The 20,769-nt window shown below is 33.5% G+C and overlaps 1 protein-coding gene and 2 non-coding genes across 5 annotated transcripts; 2 read left to right on the forward strand and 1 right to left on the reverse strand.

Annotated features, from left to right (window-relative positions):
- Positions 1–332: 332 nt before the first annotated feature.
- LOC18104088 (putative lysine-specific demethylase JMJ16) lies at positions 333–9,993 on the reverse strand. Of its 3 annotated transcripts, XM_006375789.3 has the most exons (13): positions 9,328–9,993; positions 8,401–8,711; positions 8,186–8,260; positions 7,749–7,826; positions 7,079–7,606; positions 6,686–6,910; positions 6,177–6,338; positions 5,174–5,542; positions 3,964–4,591; positions 3,175–3,888; positions 2,965–3,068; positions 2,035–2,232; positions 333–1,041 (listed from the first exon to the last, which is right to left on the reverse strand). In XM_006375789.3, exons 2-13 carry the CDS (start codon positions 8,704–8,706, stop codon positions 709–711), a joined length of 3,720 nt encoding a protein of 1,239 aa, XP_006375851.3. In that variant the 5' UTR covers positions 8,707–8,711; positions 9,328–9,993; the 3' UTR covers positions 333–708. The 3 variants fall into 3 exon arrangements, with proteins under 3 accessions (XP_006375851.3, XP_024439251.2, XP_024439252.2); XM_024583483.2 differs by having other exon boundaries at positions 3,175–4,591; positions 9,328–9,991; XM_024583484.2 differs by having other exon boundaries at positions 3,175–4,591; positions 8,186–8,257; positions 9,328–9,989.
- Positions 9,994–18,932: 8,939 nt separating this feature from the next.
- On the forward strand, positions 18,933–19,092 carry LOC18104089 (U1 spliceosomal RNA). Its single transcript, XR_002977487.1, has one exon. It is a non-coding gene; the product is annotated as a U1 spliceosomal RNA (small nuclear RNA).
- Positions 19,093–19,882: 790 nt separating this feature from the next.
- Positions 19,883–20,078, forward strand: LOC112323914 (U2 spliceosomal RNA). The gene has a single exon (XR_002977459.1). It is a non-coding gene; the product is annotated as a U2 spliceosomal RNA (small nuclear RNA).
- Positions 20,079–20,769: the final 691 nt, after the last annotated feature.

Genomic DNA, 20,769 nt, shown 5'->3' on the forward strand with positions numbered 1-20,769 from the left:
ATACCTAAGAGTTTTGCACTGCTTCAACGAATCCTCTATGATTGGAACCAACCATGTCAGGTCACCCAGTCTTTGCATCGATGGCATTAGCCAAGAAAACCATCCATCTTACTTTCCAGTACACCAGAGGTAAATCCACTACGATCAGTGAGCCAAATTTCCTAGCCATCCGCACTCTATTTCTACTAGTATTAGGACCAACAGGTTTTTAATTCCAAGTTACGTGAGCACCCTTGTAAATATACTTCATCTCTAGCATGAAAGCTATGTCAGCCTAAAGAACGAGTCAACACATAAAAGTATAACCACCATGAATCTGCAAGCGTTCCACCTTTCAGACAGCAAGAATGATTGATTTATACTTGTCAAAAGCTCCATGAGCAGTACACTAAAAGAATCTGTGTTAGGAACCAAGAAAGGAATTCTAGAGACGGAATGCTTCCCCCAATTGTGGACGCCATACAACAACATGGGAGTGTCCACTCTAGCAAATTCCCAGATTCTCTTCTACAAATAACCCTACAAAGAAGAATTATGCAGGATAAATTTCCTTTTTTTCTGTTAGTTCATTTCTTTTCCTCTTACTAAAAGAATGGGCGGCTTGAATGAAGACGTATAGGAAACATAAGAGCCGAGAACTCGGAATTTACAGTGTCAAAAAATTGCGATGGAATTCAGTCTCAATCCTCATGAGACCAAATTAATGAATCATCTAGGACGGTGGCAAATCTCTTCATTAAGAAGCTGTGCTATTAGACCTGGATTAGCTGTTGGCTTATTGCCACTTAAAATACGACTCAGTGCGATCAATTCTTCTGGGCTTGCCTTCTTGAATAGACCTCTAAGTATCGTATCAGCTTCAACCGGTAATAACTGGCTCCCGGGGGCTTTACAAATATTCTGGTCCTCATGTGTTCCCTGGGAATGCCCTGCATTGACTATGGATTGAGAATGTTGCGGAATCTGTCCTTGTGGCCGTGAATATGGCCTGGAGTCCCAATAATCTGTACAAACTCGATTCCTGTCTAATGCTTCTATGGCCTGTTTATAGGAAAAAAAGGGGGGGGGGGGGGGGAGCTGAATTATATTCAATGTAAAAAGCATTTGGCACAAATAAAGCTGAGAAAAACAAAATTAAAATTCAGAATTGTAAGCAGTGTGGAACCATGTATATTAAAACATGAACAGGGTTTTTTTTCCGTTCCAAAGATAAAGCAACTTAGGCCAGGTTTGATACAACATGATTGAATATAATAGGTTTATCAGTGTCTTTGGAAAGCTTATCTAACTCTTGCCATGAGGAGACATTTTTTTTTACTCGGATGCTATATATATATATATATATAAACAAAACCTATGAATTTAAGGTATATTTGTTGTGTATTAAAGAAGCTTAGTTTCTTTCATTTTTTTTAGAAAATTAAACACACGGGAGCAGTTACACGATGTTTACATGTTATAAAGGACCAACAGTACATGGCTTTTATTAGGCAAAAATAGTCCTCTTACCCTTGTGTTTCAAACTTAGTCTATTAAATAACAACAAATTGATAAAATGTTTGTCAATTTACCCCAATCAATAATTTTCATTAAAAAGAGGCCCTTAGAAAAGAACTAAATTGCACCTGTAAACATACAAGTAGTTAATTTGATTTTTCTTTTTTGAAAAATTTCCCTCTTAATGAACACATGCTGTTCACACTCACCACCATTCTAAACACCATATCACCTCGATGGTGGCCAGATGGCAAAGATCCCAATGTTGAGGCTACTGGAATTTTTCAGAAAAAAGTTCAGTTCAGTCCCTAAATTTCTGAAAATTGCAATGTGGACCCTTCCAAAGCTTAATTTGTGGCAATTATTGACTGGAGCCAATTGGCCACCATTTTGTCAAATTTTGGCACCAACCAGCTAAATTTGAAACACAGATAAGAAGACCATTTGCCACAAACACATGGGGCAAAGGGATAGTTTTGCCTTGCTATTATTTAAAAAAACCAATAAACTGGGGAAATCAGCACACTGGAAATTTACCTGCACAATTGCTGGTGAAGAAAACCCAAACATTTCAAAGCCATCAAGACTTCCAGGAGGTTGTAAGGGAGGAAGATTCATTCTTCCAGATTTATGCTGCTTTGTGATCTCCTGATTCACTCTCTCTCTAACCATTTCCCAGCATCTGGCTGCTGAAACATGAAAAAATACCTCATTTGGGCAATGCTCCAAGGAAACCTGAAAATACCAGAGCACAACAGATTAGACGTGAAATATCTATCTAAATGCAATGACCAATGACAGTCTCAATCACAGGTTAGAAGTATTTCAAAACTACTGTATGCGAAGAACTTCGACTGTCTAAATCTAAACCATCCGCAAGATTCAAGATTCCATTGCCGTACCCAATCTTTTTATTCAAATATGGGCACCCATCACTCAACTTTCAGCACGGCATGGAGTTATTTATAATTGGACCAATTCCTGGTTGGGTTATTCAATGTACTTCATTAATATCACTTCTACCCTCAAACTAGCTACAAAACCAATCATCATGAACAAGGAGAGTTATATCACAACTCTTTAGGAGGAAAGGTAATTTATGATGCCAGCAACTTAAATTTTTTACGAGACATTACCCCTGCTAATGCTTGCTGTATACAAGGGGATTATATGTCAGAATTCAAACACTGTTAAAATTACATAACAATGATCAGTAAAATTTAGTGTATTAGAGAACAAGAGCAGCCATCAGATGCATCTGACAAGTACTAAGCAACAATCTTAAAATTCATTCCAAATTTCTTTAGTTGCTTAGAATTCCAATAAGGAACAAAAGAAAAAAGGTAATGATGACCTCTCAGGATATTCCAAGATAAATAAATAAGTAGTGTATTTTGCAACAATCAAAATGATGGATGATAAGATACTATAGTATTAAATCCTGACCAAAGGAAAAATTGGTATTACCATAAATAGAGGACCGTTTCGCCCTGCATCCAGTATTTCAGAGACATAGTAACACATATTTGCTGGATCTAGAACACTTATGTACCTAACTCGACTTCTAAATCCTGCATCAAATAGAACAAATATGCATTAATAAAGGTCTCTTCCTATTCCTTAGCATGACTATTCTTTAACTTTATGATCTTTGTATAAAACACATATGCAAGATACCTTTGGGAAAAATTGCTTGGCTGTTGCACCATGACTTTCCAGAAAGCACAACCCCAAATTCCAGAGGTTCAACATTGCAATTGATCCTTCGCACTACCTTGGCAATGCGGGGACCCTTCTGGCGGTAGTGTCTCTCCAAGTTATTTTGCGAGGAAGATGGGCTACCTGCCATAATTCTTGAGTTGTCCAATGAAGTTGAGGTGGCATTTCCTCCCATCTTGTCTGCATTGTTAAGCTTTCCAATGCCACATGGCTGTGGATGCTGACTCCCAACATCTGTCATTCCGTTATCCTTACTGGTATCTCTATTAGTTGAGGAATTCTGAACATTCCTACCAAATCCTGCTGTGCTAGGACCTGTGTGGCAAGAAACATTCTGTTGATTAAATTCCAAAACCTTTCCACCATCTTGATGATAGCCATCCTTCACTTGCACCACAGGACCAGATGAAGAATTATTTTTTTGTTCATCAGGTAACGAATTGACATTCTTTTCACTCTTAAGTGCTCCATCAACCACAGGAACAGTTAAGATTGAATCTTTATTGTCATTACATGAACTATAATGCAAAATTGATAGCTTCCCGTAAACATTTTCTTTTGCCCTTTCTAAAATTGGCTTCTGTTCATCACCTTCATCATCACTAAGAAGAATAACATTGTCATTACCCAAAGTTGAAGGCTTCTTCCCTTCACATCTCTCTGAAGCCAGGCCTGCAGCATAAGATGTGTCTTCTTGAGACAACAGGCAAACTAGCGTTCTTAAATTGGTAGACAAAAGACTAGAACCTTTTTGGTTTAGCTTCAAATTGTCATTGTCCCTCTCAATTACTTGAAAAGAACTATGAGATACAGATGATGCCCTCACATCTTTTGAAGGAGTGCCTTCAGGTGGTTTCTTCTCTTCTTCCAATGCTATCTGACTACAGATCCCAGATGAATTCATTCTAATATCACTAGATATTGCTCTCCCTGGTAAATCTCTACAAGGATCTGCTGGTGTGTGTGATCTCACCGGTTCAGTTGCTGTTCTTATTGGAGAATAAGATAATTTAACATCTTGTGTGTTGTCTTTGGAAACGAAACTCGTCAGGGCAAGTCCAAGATCTAGTCTTGCCCATCGGTATACTGCACTCAATTTTCCTTCCAATGCCTCCAGGAGGATATTTAATTCACTGATATCATAGCGAAACAGGAAAAATTTGGCACCCCAAGCACATGAACACAACTGCTTTGCATGAGTCAAGCATGCAAACTTATCTGGAGAGCAATGACACCCTGCTGCAGACAGATGCAAATCAAAAAGGCAGACACTGCATTCCCTCTCACTTGTGGCATCAAAATCACTCTCCATCTTCAATGTTGGGGAAGAGTTGCAGAGAAATTGTCTCCTCACACGCTCTGTCTCCACACGTTCCTGAACCAAGAACATCCAAAGTCAATAGGGAAAAGGAATAACACCAAAGTTTTCCAGTGAGAACTTTTATTGCTAACATAATGACACACTTTCAAGTTTCAAACTTAACATCTAGGATTTCTGAAAAAAAGCATATTAACAAGTCAATGATAAGATACCTGCAGCACACCAAAACACGCAAGACAAAAAGAAAAAAAATAGTGAAAACTGAAAAGTAAACCAAGTAGTAACTTCCCCGTTCATTATAATAATGGAAATCAAAATCAGACTGCCTGTTCTGTGAACAGTACACAGCCACGTTGCATAAAAGTTTTACCAAATAATAGAGTTGAGATGGCATCTTGAAGCTTAGAACAGGCATCACAATCTACATATGCCAATACCAATTTAATGGCAGCATCCTACAACTCCAATATTTTTCCAGTGGCGTGTTTGAATTACTACCTTGAACCCAGGCAAGCCAAGCTAAATTTCAAACAGCCATCGATTTGACTTGAAACAACTGACATTGTGACAAAATATATTTCAAACTGTAGAATGAAAATCAGCTGGATAGTCTCATAGAGACAAACTAAAGTTTACCTTGAATGCTTTTGCTAATATCCCATTTTTTCCACACACGTCTTTCCATCTTAAGTTATCCAAGGTATTCCTCTTAAGTAAATTAAGTTCCCAATGTGCTCTCACTGCTTCCCTTGCTGCCCCAAGCAACAGTTTATCATGGGAGATGGAAGTCCTCCGTCTCTGCTCACAGTACAGCTCTATAGCAGTCTGTCCATGGGGCAACCAGTCAACAGGAGCTACATTCACTGCCTCCGCACAATTGAAACCACAATTAAACCCTGAATGATATGCTCGAGGAAAGGTTAGCACAAACTCTCCGGAATTCTGAACACACCGATAGACAGGCACTCCTTCAGATCTTAGTATGTTGGGGGAAAGCTGGGTCACCTGCAAGGGAAAAACAAGTTCAAGGCATGGTTGTCATTATAAAATAGGAGGAAAGCTACCATCTGTTAATAATCAATTCTATCCATGCTATCCTAGGTCATCTAAAAATGAAGCCTCTGTAACTGACACAACTGAAAGCCAGGAACGAAGTGCCAATGATCGCAGAATTTCAGGAACAAAAACATAAGGCATCCGGCATTCCATGGAATAGAGCACTTTCGCAATTGAAGTTTCCTGCCTGAGTTCCATGTCACTTGAGATTTATAAATCTCACCATAAAGATTACTAAGCTGATTTTTTTTTCTTACTTCATTTCTCCAGAAGACCTCCACTTTTGGAAACAAATTATTGCAGACTGGTGACAAAGGTTATTACACATTTAGCAGATAAAAGAAGAAAGCAAAAAAGGAATGTGCACAAAATCCTTGAAAGATTCAGAGAACTTGGGTTAGCCACTGTAATCCAAGTTTATGAATCCAGGTGAAGGATTCCATAAGACAACAATGTGAACAAAGACCATGATTGGCTTTGTCATTTTTGGTGAGTCAACAAATGGTGTCCAAACAACAGCTAAAAGAGCATAATTTTATGAGAGCATCTAACATGGTAGCACAGTGCAAGAACTTTTACTCACCAGCTTATGAAGCAAGTCGGGTTGTTCTTCAAAAAGATCAGGTAAATGCTTTCTCATGGTCTCTTCCAATTTAATGGCATCCTTCCCTGGCACACCATACCACATCTTTTGTGCGCCCCAATGCATGTAATTCAGTGAATATAGGTGATGATCTTCAACATGCTGTTCTCAACCATGTGAAAGAAAAAGGAAACACAAGAATAAGTAATCAGGCTCTAAAACAAATGCATAAACTATGCCAAAGCCTGTTCATAAGACAAATAAGAGCTGTTATTATAAAAATTGCAAAAATGAAAGTTGTAAAACCTAAAACTGAACTGATTATCCATCATTGGAGATGGAGACGTCAAGGCTCAGTTATACAAGCTACCAATAAAAAGTACACTCCAGACACATTCATCAAGAAACATAACAGAACAATATATTTGTTTACCTATGATTATTTATTTATTTTGGACTGAAGCTAGGCTTTTTGTATAATCTATAAAACAGTAGACATAAGGTCTTACCCAACAGAAGGAGGAGAAGCACATCCCTATATACAGCCATGGCACCAAAACACCGGATATATCCCCACTTTCAAAGGAAAGAATGGATCCAGGAAGCCTCGGAAAGTTATTCAGGTTCCAGCCTGATTTTGTATAACGATCATTTGTTGCAGAACTAACTTCATTAGATGTTTTTGGAAACCCACTGCCAAAAACCCCAGTTTCCAGATCAGCCCCATAAAGGACCTGCAATAGACAAAGCAAATATAACGACTCTAGTTCACTCTGCGACTCACATTGCATGCAAACAAGGGAGACAAGTGACACTGTAAAGAACGGCAACACAAATAAGTGAATTAATCAACAAAAAGAAAATGAACATTCAAATAGCTCATATCCACTCACAAAACACACCTCAATTTCTTCAGTTGCTTTCTCTACAATTCGCCAATATTCGCCCTCAATATTATCCAATGTTGGTTCACAAGTCTTCTGAAACGTTGTCATATCGCCTCCCTTATTAATAGTATTCTCATTCTTCCTGAAGTACTGGGCCTTGAAATCATCAGCATATTTCTGAAATGTATCCAAAGTAAACAGTGGGCCAGGTTCAAACCCAAATCTCTCAGCTTCACAAACACCAGCATCATTTGACCCTGAGATGCTTCCAATATCTGTACCACAATCTACTGCCATGCTCATGCATCTTCTCCTTTTCTTCCTTGTATGATTAGACATCGTTGACCTCTTTCTCATAGAGTCCCGGTTCTGCAGTTTGTCAACCCTCTGGACACGAGTTGCAAACGTAGAGCCCTCCCAGATAGTTTTTTCCTTAAGGGGACAGGGAGGTTTCCAAGAAGGAGGAGGAACAATGCGACAGATTCCATATTGTTCAGCTTTAGGCCGTATGCTAGCAATATATTTCAAAGTATCTTCAAACTCCTGGAAAAACGATTGCATACACATTCACAGATCCTTATAATTGAACATAAGTAAATCACAGATTTGCAAATCGAAACCAGAATATGAAGAATGTCTTTTTTGAAATTAAGACAAGCAAAATATAACAAGAAAAAATGTAGACCTCTTCAGTTGGGTAGAATACAGGAGCATCCTCAATATCAAGCTTACAAGCACTTTCTGGATGCCATCTTGCACTGACCTGTACCAGATATTCAATTATCAACCAAATAACATTGGAACAGATGATAAAAGACATGAAGGAGTATATCAAAACACAACATCAGATCAGACACAGTTCCGATCCTCTAGGACCCTTGCAACTAGCAACCACAGGAAGCTACATTACAGTAAGAATCCACCCTTTAGTAGTGCAGCCATATATGTAGGGGCAGTGCCAACCATTAACTTGAAAATGAAATTATTGTGGATGCTACATAATGATGGTTGTCTAGACAATAACATGGAAATTGCTACAGGGGAATCAAGCTAATTAAACCAGACTGCATGAAAGGCTAATCCAAGTATGCAAGAAAAAAAAGGAGAAGAAAATAAAATAACCTTTTGGCAATTACTGCATTGTGGACATCCACGGATCACTCCCTTGGGAAGGCGAGACCTTAAGGAGAGATTCTGCTATAAGGAAATGGGATATAAGGCATCCAGAGTAGACATAAAGGACTTGCAAGGGAAAATAGAAATTCAAATGCTAGATATGCATGATGTTGCTCATCATTTTCAAAGAGATAACGATGAAAATGATACTAAAAACTAACTTGATTAAGCTTCACAGAATCAGACTCGTCCTCTGAACAGCTATCCAAATGTTCAAACTTTATCCAGGGTCTGCGTCGAAGGGACCTCGTAACTTTTGCTTCATCCTCAAACTCTGTGTCCATCTTGACTGACTGTGATTCAGAAGCGCTTGTAGTGGCTGAACAACTGGTTACATTACTTTCTTGTTTTTCACCATCTGGCACCCTTTTTAAGGTGTAAGCTGCAAAAGACTCGAAACCAGGTGGAACTGATGGGATATCATCATTCTCCTCCTTAACATGAACTCTAATGAGTTCAGTTCCCATTATGACTGTAAACAAAAATAATCAACAGATTAATTACAAAGGATGTTACTAACAGCCAACAACCGAAAGTCCAATTCAACAATAGCCTCATTTCATTGCATTAAATTTTCCTGGGCTTCCAGAAAATTACTATAGCCTGTAACAGATTCATTTATAGTTTCTTATCAGAAAACACAGCGCAGATTATGTTATCACTCCTTGCCGTTCAAACACCAACTCATATTCTCAAAGGATCATAACTTCTTGACACGAGCAAATTTATATTTCTCAAGCATCACATATCCAGACTAATGTATGAACTATCTTAAACACGGAAGCCTCAAGTTCCCCTCCTCAATTCCACAATTCTACTTCAAAAAAAATATTAACTTAATTTTACAATTAAAACAAAAGGTATACACAGGATCAAATTTATGATACTGAAAAAATCCTAAATCACAATTTTCTATACGAAAATCTGTAATACTTAATCCATAAAATCATTAATAAAATCTAACTGAATTGCCAAACACAAAAAAATACTAAAAATAAACTCCTGAGATATTCAATTCATAGAAAAATCATAGAATTCAAGCAAGATATTTATAAATAATTAGTAAAAAAAATCAAATCAGGGCTTACATGATCTTGATCCAGAATTTGTAATTCCCAATTCAGTCAAAGCAGGTGGAAACTCCACACACACACACACGTTCTCCGACTACACCCGAATTTCCAAACAAAAAGTCAAAATCATTAAAATAAAACAAAAATTAAATTTGAAACCCTAAATTCAAAGGGAAGAAACAGGAATTCACAATCTGATTTGTTACAGATCTAACCCTAACCCTAAATCCTAAAGCATGAAAGCAAAACATGCGTTTTGTTTTCAACGGGAATTTATTATTATTTAATGGGCATACAAGAAAGAAAATATTACAAAGAAGACCCACACAAACACGCCTGAAACTTCAGGTTTCAGTTTCAGTGATCAATCAAATCAAAAACAAAATCCATTTGTTTTATATTCAACCTTTTTAAAATTACAAACAAAAAAAAATCAAGCGCTCATTGAATTATCTAGTGTAGACAAGGGTAAATCTGGAAGATAATTTTAGGATTTTTTTTTTACTTGGATAATAAATTTTCTATTAGAGGAAAGAAAATGATGTATTGAAGTTTCTAGAAACCTACCACAAAACCAGAATTCAATGTGATCAGACACGTACATGTGCATATACATATACATACATACATATATATTATGAAATGTTTAAAAAGAAATTTATTTAAAAAAAATAAAAATTATTCTAAAAATAGAGATAGAAACTCATTCTTGTCTCTATCTTCACAATTAAAGGTTTTTTTATGTCTTAGGTGTCTCGGCCTCTTATGCGTGTAAGTAATACACACATGAAATTATAGGATATATAGAATGAGATTGGACGATTGCTCCACGAAACTAAATACGATTAAAAAAATAGATTATTTTGTATGAAAATATTTGAAAGTAAAAAAAATTTTTATATAGAAATATATTAAAATAATATTTTTTTTATTTTTAAAAAATTTATTTGTAATATCAATACATTAAAATATTTTTTAAAAAAAAAAATATATATATATATATAGTTTAACCGCAACTTCAAATACCTCTAAAATATCTTGTCATTGATTATTAGAACTTGTTTGGCAGTATGGGTGCAGTTGTTTTTTAAATAACTTTTCGTACCAAAATGCATGTCAATGATTTTTTTTATTTTTTTAAAATTATTTTTGACATCAGCACATCAAAATGATTTGAAAACACTAAAAACATATTAATTTGTAATTAATAAAAAAAATTAATTTTTTTTAAAAACGTTCGGGTCTTGAAATAATTAATTTACATAAACACTGTCTTTAATATAATAATTATATTATTTAATTCATGTACATTTATGGTTATATGAATGTTTAAATATATTACATGCAACATGACGTGACCAGAACATATACTAGGATAATTTAAAAAAACTTATTTTCTAGAATTGTTCTAGATAGAATAAAAATTAATTTTTATACCATATAAAAATATTTTAAAAAAATTTAAAAAAATAATTATTATGTCCTGTAGATATTTATCTAACATACCAAACATTCTCCCATGCATTGTCTAGTTGTTAAATGGGACTTGCAAGAGGTCAAGGAGTGGCTAGAAAAGACTATTGAAAATTAGAAATAGTTATCTCAAATAAAAAAAAAAAGAGAAACATTCTAATAAATATAATTATCTTACATGAAATATTAAAGAAATATTTCAGAAATAGATTATTAAAAAAACATATGATGCTAAACATTTATAAATTACTTTTATATTTTTGAATTTATTTTAAAAATATAAAAAGTATATTGTGAGTTTAACCTAGTTAATTACAAAACTAGATTTTGATTATTTAAAACTCGACCAAAACCTGGAATTAAATAAATCTTAAATTAACTTGCCAATTAATAATGTATTTAATATGTATGTTCTCGAGGGGTGTAGCGTGAGATCTGCACAGCAGGTCTTGAGTTAGAGTTAAGGCGTGCATTTCTTGTAAGAGCCTGGGACAGCCGGGGTTTTACTTACTCACCTGGATGTATAAAATACACTTTCCGGAAAGTGGAAGATTGGAAAGTGGAGTTTCTTTGCATTCAAAAAAAATGAAATTAATATGTATGATTTCTAAGTTGAGGAGTTTCCTGTGTGCCATGGCATAACTAATGGGGAGACCAGACCGTGGGCTAGAGGGGACAGACGGATCAAAAGGGAAGAAAATCACAGAGGGGTGTTGTTTCGTGAGCTCTAACTCCAAGAAGAGAAGAGAATCAACAGGCGCCCCCCGTGAAGTTATAAGCAGTTTTCCTGAAAAGGAGCAAAAATGCTTTGCTGTGCAGTCCTGGGATACCATGGATTTTCTTGGCTTCGGCTGTGCGTGGTGGGGCACGTATGGAGCTCTCACGCTATGATTAGATATATAATCTTGTTGACATTATCGAGGCAATAAACATGTAGGTATGGTAATTTTCAAGCCACGGGAATGCGACATGCGAGTCCGGGGCCAACTTTAAAACGGAATGCATGTTCGCTAGTGGGGCCAACTTCGAAAAGAAATGCAACATTGCGATACAAGCTATGTTTTAAAATATATTATATTTAAAAATAATATCTTTTTATTTTTTCCATTAATATATTCAAACAATATAAAAACATTAAAAAAAAATTCAAGCTAAATTTATTTATAAAAAAATAATAAAATAACAATGTCAAACAAACTCGAAAACAAAGAGTTAACTCTTGTGTTTACTGTTTAGTGAGGTGCATAAAGGTTCACTTTGATCTCCTACTTTTTTTTTTTTTTTTGTGTGTTTGTGTTTTGAGGTTTTAATTTTTCAATTCTAAATTTTATTTATTCTACATTACTGTCCTTAGAATTTGAGATAAAAGAGAAAATTGGTGAGGAATGGGAGATGAGAGGAAAAATAGTTAGCTGACCACTTTCTAGTAAAAAATAAATCCTAATTTTGGTGTTAATATGTTCCTTTTTATAGTAGTAATATCATTGAGGTATTTTAAAGCTTTTATTTCGCTAAAAAAAATTGATTGGGGTTTTAAAAAAATTAGTTTAGTTTGGTATTTTTTACCGACTTAACGGTGTTTTTGGTTTGAAATCGGTTCATTAAACTTCTTAATGTGTTCATTAGGTATTTTTAGATGGAAAATGATCAAATATGATTTTTTAGATAAAACAAACTCAACTTGATTTTTTATTTACTTTTTAGCCACCTCTCTGCTGACTGAAAAATAAATAAACAAATAATACATCATCTGTTTTATTTTTAAAAAATAAAAAGATTGACAATATGTTTTCCACCATTAACCATAAAAACATCAAGGGAGGCTACAAACGTCCTTTGATAATACTTGTACACATAATTTTTTAAATATTTTACTCATTAATATTGACTAAGAATAAAGCATCTATTTTTTATTGTAATTTTTTTGAATTTTTCTCAAAAATTTTATTCTCATATTTTTTTTATATACATGAGTAAAAATGACCTATCCATGTTTTTTTTATTTTTCTAATTAAAACATACTTTGATAATCATAATAAGTTTTTCTTAAACAATAACCCTTCTATTTAAAAAGCATGTTTTCATGAAGATAAAAAAAATATGTTTCTTATTAAATATATTTTTTCCATTTTAGTTTAAATCACCATATTTTTCCCCAAATAATTTTTTTTATTATTGTTTTTTAATGAAACATGCTGTTGATAAAAAGGTCATTTTGTTGTCAAAACAGAGAAAATTACACAGATTAAAAAATATAATTTTAATTAAAAATATATATTTCTCATTCATAATTTTATTCACTAGTCATATTTATTATAAATATCTATTTTTATTATTATATATATTTCATCAATTATAATTGGCACGCATGATAATTTATTTCTAAATTATTATTATTTATTAACGTGGGTGTCCGGGCCAGCTGGGACACACCTCGACTAATCCTACAAACCCTAAAGTTAACAATCATGTAAACTTCTAGCGGCTCTGAGATTCGTGAAATTATTTAAATTATTGATATGATCATAATTGATGTCAGAATTATTCAAGGATTTAAAATTCGAGATCACATATTTGGTTCTATATTACAATAGCAAGAGGGCAAGGTCACGACGCAAAGTGTTATTTTGAAGAACTAAATTAATAAAATAGCATAAATATAACTTTTTTTATTATGTATATTCTAGTGAAAAAAAACTATTTGAAAAGTCAATTGTATTTGAGCGAGAGAAATAAGTGTTTTAATTTTTTTTAATGAGCTTGATATAATTTTTTTTCACATGGCTATATTTAACTGGTTTATTTTTTTTGTTAGCCTCATTTTATTGGTTTTGATTTTTTTAAAGATATTTAAAAATAATATTTATGGGAAAAAAAAGGATATTGTAACATTTTATTTAGCAATCTTTTTAAAGCATATAAAACAAGGATGAAAGAGTAAAAAAAATAAAATAATTTTTAGCTTTCTATGTATCACACCCTTGAAGTTGCTATAAATAAACATTTTATTTAGCCGAGTTCACCAATATGGATGTGCATTATCGATGGCTAGCAAGGAACAGAAACCATGATCTCTCTCTCTCTCTCTTAAAAAGTCCTCATTTGATTAAATTCATTACTGTTAACGTTTCGGGAAGTTATTGTTTGAGAGTTATTTTTTAAAGTATTTTTTTATTTTAAAATATATTAAAATAATATTATATTATTTTTTAAAATTTATTTTTAACATTATTATATAAAAAGAATTTGAAAATAAAAAAATAAATAAAAGAATTAAAAAATAAATTGTTTTCAAAACTATTTTTTAGAAATAAAAACAAAAACAAAAACAAAATTTACTTTTCAAACCTAACTGTGGCCCGCCGGCCAACAACATGTTAATAACCAACAAACAACTGCTTTAGTTAGGTGCGATAAAAGAAAAGAAAAAACAATTATAGCCTGGGACTAGACATATCATATATAACCATTTTTTTCATTTTTTTTATATGGACGTATATAACAGTGTCGAGTGTATTATTCAGTTATAGTTTTTAAACCCGACCTTATTCAAGGCCTGAGATCCAGGTTTTGACCAGGTCATCAAGTCTTGACCGGGTCACCGGATTGGCTGGGTCAATCTCTATTTTTAAAAAAATCAAAATGGCGTCATTTTAGTAAAAAAACAAATGTTAACGGGTTGCAACCGGGTTTTTGACCGGGTCAACCTGCCGGGTCGACCAGGTCTCACCGGGTCATGACTTTTCCTATTTTTTTTATCAACCTAACCCGGTTCCAGCCCGGATCGACCCGCGGGGCCGAGTTTCAAAACTATGATTTCAATAATTCAAATAGGGTATTCTATTAGTCAAGAAGGGTTTTTTTTTTAAAAAAAAAAAATATTTAAATCCAAAACCACTGTACTGCGAATTTCATTGAAGTCATCCAAAATCTCAGAACATATTTGGGAGTGTGGTTATCGTTGCTTTTCAAAATATTTTTCACTTAAAAATATATCAAAATAATATATTTTTTAGTTTTTAAAAATTATTTTTAAAATCAGCATATCAAAATGATCTAAAAACATCAAAAAAAAATTAATTTAAAGTAAAGAAAAAATAAAATAAAAATAATTTTTTTAAAAAGCACTTTTAAAACACAAAAATAAATAGAACTTTGGTATCGATTGATACGTAAACTACTCCGAAAATACAATTATTATCAAACTAACAAAAATGAATATTTTGGTATGAAATATATAAACGGAATTGTCAGTATTTCGTGGCACTTGAGTTTTTTTTTTTTTTTTTCTAGTTTAGTTGGAGGTCTTCTGGGATTTGGATTATTTCCTTTCTATAATCCATTTTTATTCATGACGGGAGCATCGTCAGAGGTCACACATAGACCACGAATTCTTCCTTGTGTCCCGGCCTTAAAAGGAGCTTTACCAGCAGGGTTCTCCCTCACAATCTCCACTTTGGTGTCTTTGGCCTTCATTATCCTAGCAAATCAAAATTGAATACCCTCTAGGTTGGGCATCCTATATATATATATAATTTGAATTTGAATTAAAAAAAATTAAAGTTAAAAAAGGCTAGCGCCTAGCCCATTTAAAAAAAAAATCAGGCTTACATGACTGGCCTTTTCTTGGTTTTTTATATCTAGCTAAAAAAAAAAACGTGTCATTTTTTTTGTTTTTTAAAAAATAAAAATAGAAGAAATGTCTTTTTCTTGTCCAGTTTTCGACCACTAGAAAACAATTAAAAAATCAGGTTAAGGCTTTCTATTCAAAATCTTATTTTTCAACATATTTCCACCTAAAAATACCTATTAAGTATCTTTTTAATGTGAATAAATGAACTCAAAACACCCCTTAGTTTTCTAAAAATACAAAATTAAATTGAAAATAAAATCCCCTCTCAACCCTAATCTATTTTTACTGGCAAGATAAATGATAACAAACACCTCAATAAAACTTGTTAACATGAAAAATAAATTTTTTCATGGTCAGAATATGACCAACAATAACCTTCTGCATTTTTTATTGTTTTTTGATGACTTTTTCTTCTCTCTCTTGAATTATAAACTAGAAAAATAAGTTAAATAAAATTTTAAACTAAAATAAAACTTCAAAAACTAAAAGGCTTGTGACATAAGAGAAAGGGAAACAGGGAACAATTTTTTTTTCCGTATGGAGTTTTAGATAAACCACGTTATTTTATGATGTTTTACACTTTAATCTTCTGATTTTAATTGTGCCTTGCTGCAATAAACTATAAGAAATTAAGTCATTAATTTGATTATAAAATAAATTGTGCCTTGCTGCAATAAACTATAAGAAATTAAGTCATTAATTTGATTATAAAATAATGCAATCGAAGAAAAAAAATATTGGATAACTAAAATAAAATAAAACAAAATAGAGCATTAATGCTCTTTGTTTGTATATACATGGCACGGGAATACAGTGAAAACCTACATCTTTTAATATTTTTGTTAATTATCAACCAAAAAAAAAATGCAATACTTGTACAATTGTTAAACGGGTCTACCTCCTGTAGAGATATGGATATTATATAGTATAGAATACTCTAAAATATGTGGGGGAAAACACTGTAGCTTTCCCATGCCTTCTATACATTAGTGACTGAAAGTTTTTTTTTTTTTAAAAAAATATTTCCATGTTTTTGTTTATTTTTTTTATGCCTTTATGGGTTGTTTTTTTTTTCTTTTTTCTTTGTGTTTTTTTTCTTTTAATAATTTTTTTTTTGTTTAATTTAGTTTGTTAATGTGAAAAAAAAAATTTATTTAGTTATCAGACTTTCATGATACGGATCTCAGGTTTGACGAGTTAACCTGAAATTTGTTTTTTTGCTTTTTTTCTTTTTAATCAATTTTTTTCGTTTAGTTTAGTTTGTTAATTTTTTTCGTTTAACCTGTCGATTTTTTTTTCTATTTAGTTATCAAACTTTCATGACGCGAATCCCAGGTTTGACGGGTTAACTCGATTGATTCAGATTTTTTTTCTTTTTCCTCATTCCTAACATGCTTATGTCTTTTGTTTTTTTTTTCTTTTTAATTAATTTTTTTCGTTTAATTTAGGTTGTTAATGTTCAATTTTTTTCTATTTAGTTATCAAACTTTCATGACACAGATCCCGAGTTTGACAAGTAACCTGGTTTAATGGGTTAGCCTAGTTAATTCTGGGTTAAGCCGTCAATTTTTTTTTTTATATTTAGTTATCAAACTTTCACGACACGAATCCAAGATTTGACGAGTTAACCTGGTTAATTCAGATTTTTTTTTCTTTTTCTTCATTAGTTTTTTTTCTTTCTATTGGGTTTTTTTTCTTTTTAATTAATTTATTTAATTATCACACTTTTATGACACGACGTTGCAACCAGATTTGCATCCAAGGCTATCAGATCTGGTATTGTAGCTAGACCTACTGGGTCATGCAAGTTTAATGTTATTATTAAAATTACTTTTGGGTCAGGCGTTACAACCAAACCCAAGATTTTTTAGTATAGCTTTGTAGAAAGACCTAACACTTTTAGATCTTAGCTTTTTTTTAGTATTTTTTATATATAAAAAATTAACCCGCGGCATCGCGCGGGTCATGTAACTAGTTCAATTGTAAAGCTTGTGTTCATACAACTGCTAAATATATTATTACTATCAACTTATCACCACATGTTCGAATCTTGTGGTTGCTAATATGATAACCACTAGAGACTTACATGGTCATTAACTTTAGAGATCATGAGATTAGTTGAGGCGCGCACAAACTGACCTGAATATCCACGTTAATAAAAAAAAAGAAACTTACGAAAAAAACAATCTAAAAAAAAATTAATAACTCTTTAAATCTTACCAAAATATTTGAGATAATATTGATAATTTGACTCTACTAATGTTAAACCGCATCTAAAAAGAGTATGATAAATATAATATTAATATGAAGTTTCCTGGATAATTACAAGATTTCACTCAATTCATGGTAGATACGATTTTACAATACCTAATTTTAATGTCCCTGGCAGGTTCTAAGCTATTCCATTTATCCACATATGGTTCATATGGTGGATCTAATTCTTAAATTTTATTGATAGATTGATTGACCGACTAAATGATCGTTTGGAAATGCAGTCAAACTCGTGTTTTTAAAAAATTAAATTTTTTTTTGCTAATTTTTTTTTAATATTTTCGAATCATTTTGATATGCTGATCTCAAAAATAATTTTTTTAAAATAAAAAAATATCATTTTGATGTATTTTTAAGTGAAAAACACTTTGAACCGCAACTGCAACCATAATCCCAATCATACCCAAGCTTTTTCATAAAAAAAAAATCTATCCAAATTAAGCAACGTGATAAAAAACACAAGCTAGGAATGGAATGTCATGGCATATTGGTAGAAGTTATGAATTTCCTTACAAAAAAATATAAAAAAATAAAAAAAACAAAACAAAAGGTCAAAGAAATACTGGTAGAAGTTGTGAATTTCGAAATAAAAATCAAATTTATTTATCAAATAACCATCTCAAATAAAAAACTTAAATCCTTAGGTAAGATTTTAAATTATAATTTATATTATCCTATAATACACACTTTTTAATAAAAGCCATTTATATATAAAATTTATACAAATTCATATTACACCCGTACTATTAATTAATTTTAGAAAAAAAATATATCTATTTAATTATCAAGATTTGGATGCCACGTTGAAAACCATATAATTTGAAAGCTAAGCTTCTCACCACTGAGGATAATTTTTTTTGTTTTGTTTTTTACTCTTCCAGAATGTGACAATTCATTACAGTAATCCTGTAAAGCTTAGGAACATATATCTTCCATTAATTCGTTGACACTTGATCCCTGAGAGAGATGATAGACTAGTCTGGTCCTCCATTCTGTATTTGTGGAGAAGCAGTGTTTAGCTTCACAACTCGAAATCAAGTCTCCAGTCCCAAGTAAAATCTTACTGTTAGTTTTGATTCCCAGTCAATAAATCAAACTTGGGAGCAAGAAAGATTTGTCAAGGTGCAGCAGGGTCGAAAGGAGACCTAGCTTCGCGTTCTACTTAACTATCCCACATGGAGGAAAAACAAGAGGCCAGACGAGTGTGCCGTGTATAAATAAGGAACCCACGGCGAGGTAAAACATACTTACCTGGACGGGATCAATGGGTGATCAAGAATGCCCATGGTCTAGAGCAGTGACCTCCATTGCACGCCGGAGGGGTGCTGGTTTAAGGTCTCCCCAAGAGGGAGAGCCTACGTCAAAATTTGTGGTAGAGGGGGCTGCGCAAGTCGCGGCCCCTGCCCAATTCTAGTGAAAATTAGATGATGAGCTACCAGCCTGATTCGAGTCAATTACTTATTCCTATCTGTGAAACACAACCAGATAATTCGGGACTACGCAATTCTTGACCCTTGGTTGAAAAATGATGTTTGGGAGATGAAGTTCATCGATCTTACAGCGCTACGATCACAATTCTGAATTAATCCCACGAGCATCTTGTTAATACAGATGAATAGATCCAAGAGTAGATCATTGATGCCATAATAGCTCAAGCTTCAGCCCCCTCTTCTTTTCTTCCTGTTCTTATCTGCTAAACATACGCCTTGTATTCGTCTATCTTGAACTGGGACTATGAAATTCTTGGCCCTTCGTTGAAAAATGATGTTTGTGAGATAAAAAGTTTATCGATCTTACAGCACCACGATCACAATCCTGAATGAATCCCACGAGCATCTTGTTAATACAGATGAATGGATCCAAGAGTAGATCATTGATACCATAATAGCTCAAGCTTCGGCCCCCTCTTCACAGTTTCAAAGCAGAGCTAGGTAATGCTCTCCGGGGCTTGGGAAGACCACCTGCTGAGATTTGGCAATGATAAATCTTAACTTGTCAAGTCTGTATTTTGTGTCATGGAGAAATAAGAATAATAGTGGTGTTGAAAAACCCACCACGCTGAGTACAGGGAACGAGGCTGCACTTTATTGTCCTGCTTCGAGGCCTGTTTTTGACGTCCCACATCGACAAAGAAGTGAAGGGTTGGACCAAAAACTCAAGTATAAAAACCAGCTCGTGCCCAAGAAGAAGCTCATACCTTTCTCGGCCTTTTGGCTAAGATCAAGTGTAGTATCTGTTCTTATCAGTTTAATATCTGATACGTGGGCCAATGGCCCACACGATATTAAATTTATTTTTCTAGGGTGAGGGCCTGTAACAGCAGCTTGCTGCTGGCGTTCTCGAGCGTCGCCTCTGCGTTCCACTGCTGCAGTGGCCTGGCGCACCCCTCCAAAAGCAAGTGCAACGTTTCTGTCCTCTCGGTGGTTATTTTGCCGGTTTTTGCTACCATGGGTTGAACTTCCGATCAATGGTTTGTCACCAGTGGAAATGCTTTCACACGCCTTAAAAATGAAAGAAAGAAAAGAAGAGCCAGGCGGTAAGTTGAAGAAGCTACGCAATGATTTTGGAGGGAAGCTTAAGCAGGCTTACCTCACTGCATTATTTCGAAGATCAAGAAAACCCATAACCAGTCAGAAACAACTTTTCAGAGTAGCCAGTCCTGAAATAAAGATCATCGTCTGAAGATAACCATGCCTTCTGAGCTCGTGACGTGATAACTCGTGTAGTTAAAATTTCGTGTTAGATGTGTCAAGAAATGCAGAGAGAAACAAAGACATGCTCGGCTCAGCTAACCAATTGAACAACCTTGTCAGATTATACTGTCAACTTAGATGTAGATTCTTGTAGTGCTTTTAACTCCTTGGTCAGCACCATTTGCTAGAAGTAGAGCCATATATGCGTGTATATTGTGATCGTTTTTGCTATTATTTTTACTTCTACAAATCAAGGTTTGCTTCTACAAATTATTTATGATATACAATGCAAATAATAATAATAATAATAATATCAAATGGTCTCTAAAACCGTTGGTGCATGAATTAACCCGTACCCCGCAATCCTGCACATAAATTATTTGTGAG

This window comes from Populus trichocarpa, chromosome 13, assembly GCF_000002775.5.
Source record: "Populus trichocarpa isolate Nisqually-1 chromosome 13, P.trichocarpa_v4.1, whole genome shotgun sequence".
Lineage (NCBI taxonomy): Eukaryota > Viridiplantae > Streptophyta > Magnoliopsida > Malpighiales > Salicaceae > Populus > Populus trichocarpa.

What these genes read in the sequence shown, in the direction of transcription:
- LOC18104088 (XM_024583483.2), bottom strand. Translation starts at nt 8,706, where the DNA reads ATGGGAACTGAACTCATTAGAGTTCATGTTAAGGAGGAGAATGATGAT. An exon ending in AATGCAGTAATTGCCAAAAG is followed by an intron (nt 7,827 to 8,185) that starts GTTATTTTATTT and finishes TATCTGGTACAG; the next exon opens with GTCAGTGCAAGATGGCATCC. An exon ending in AAGCAACTGAAGAAATTGAG is followed by an intron (nt 6,911 to 7,078) that starts GTGTGTTTTGTG and finishes TGTCTATTGCAG; the next exon opens with GTCCTTTATGGGGCTGATCT.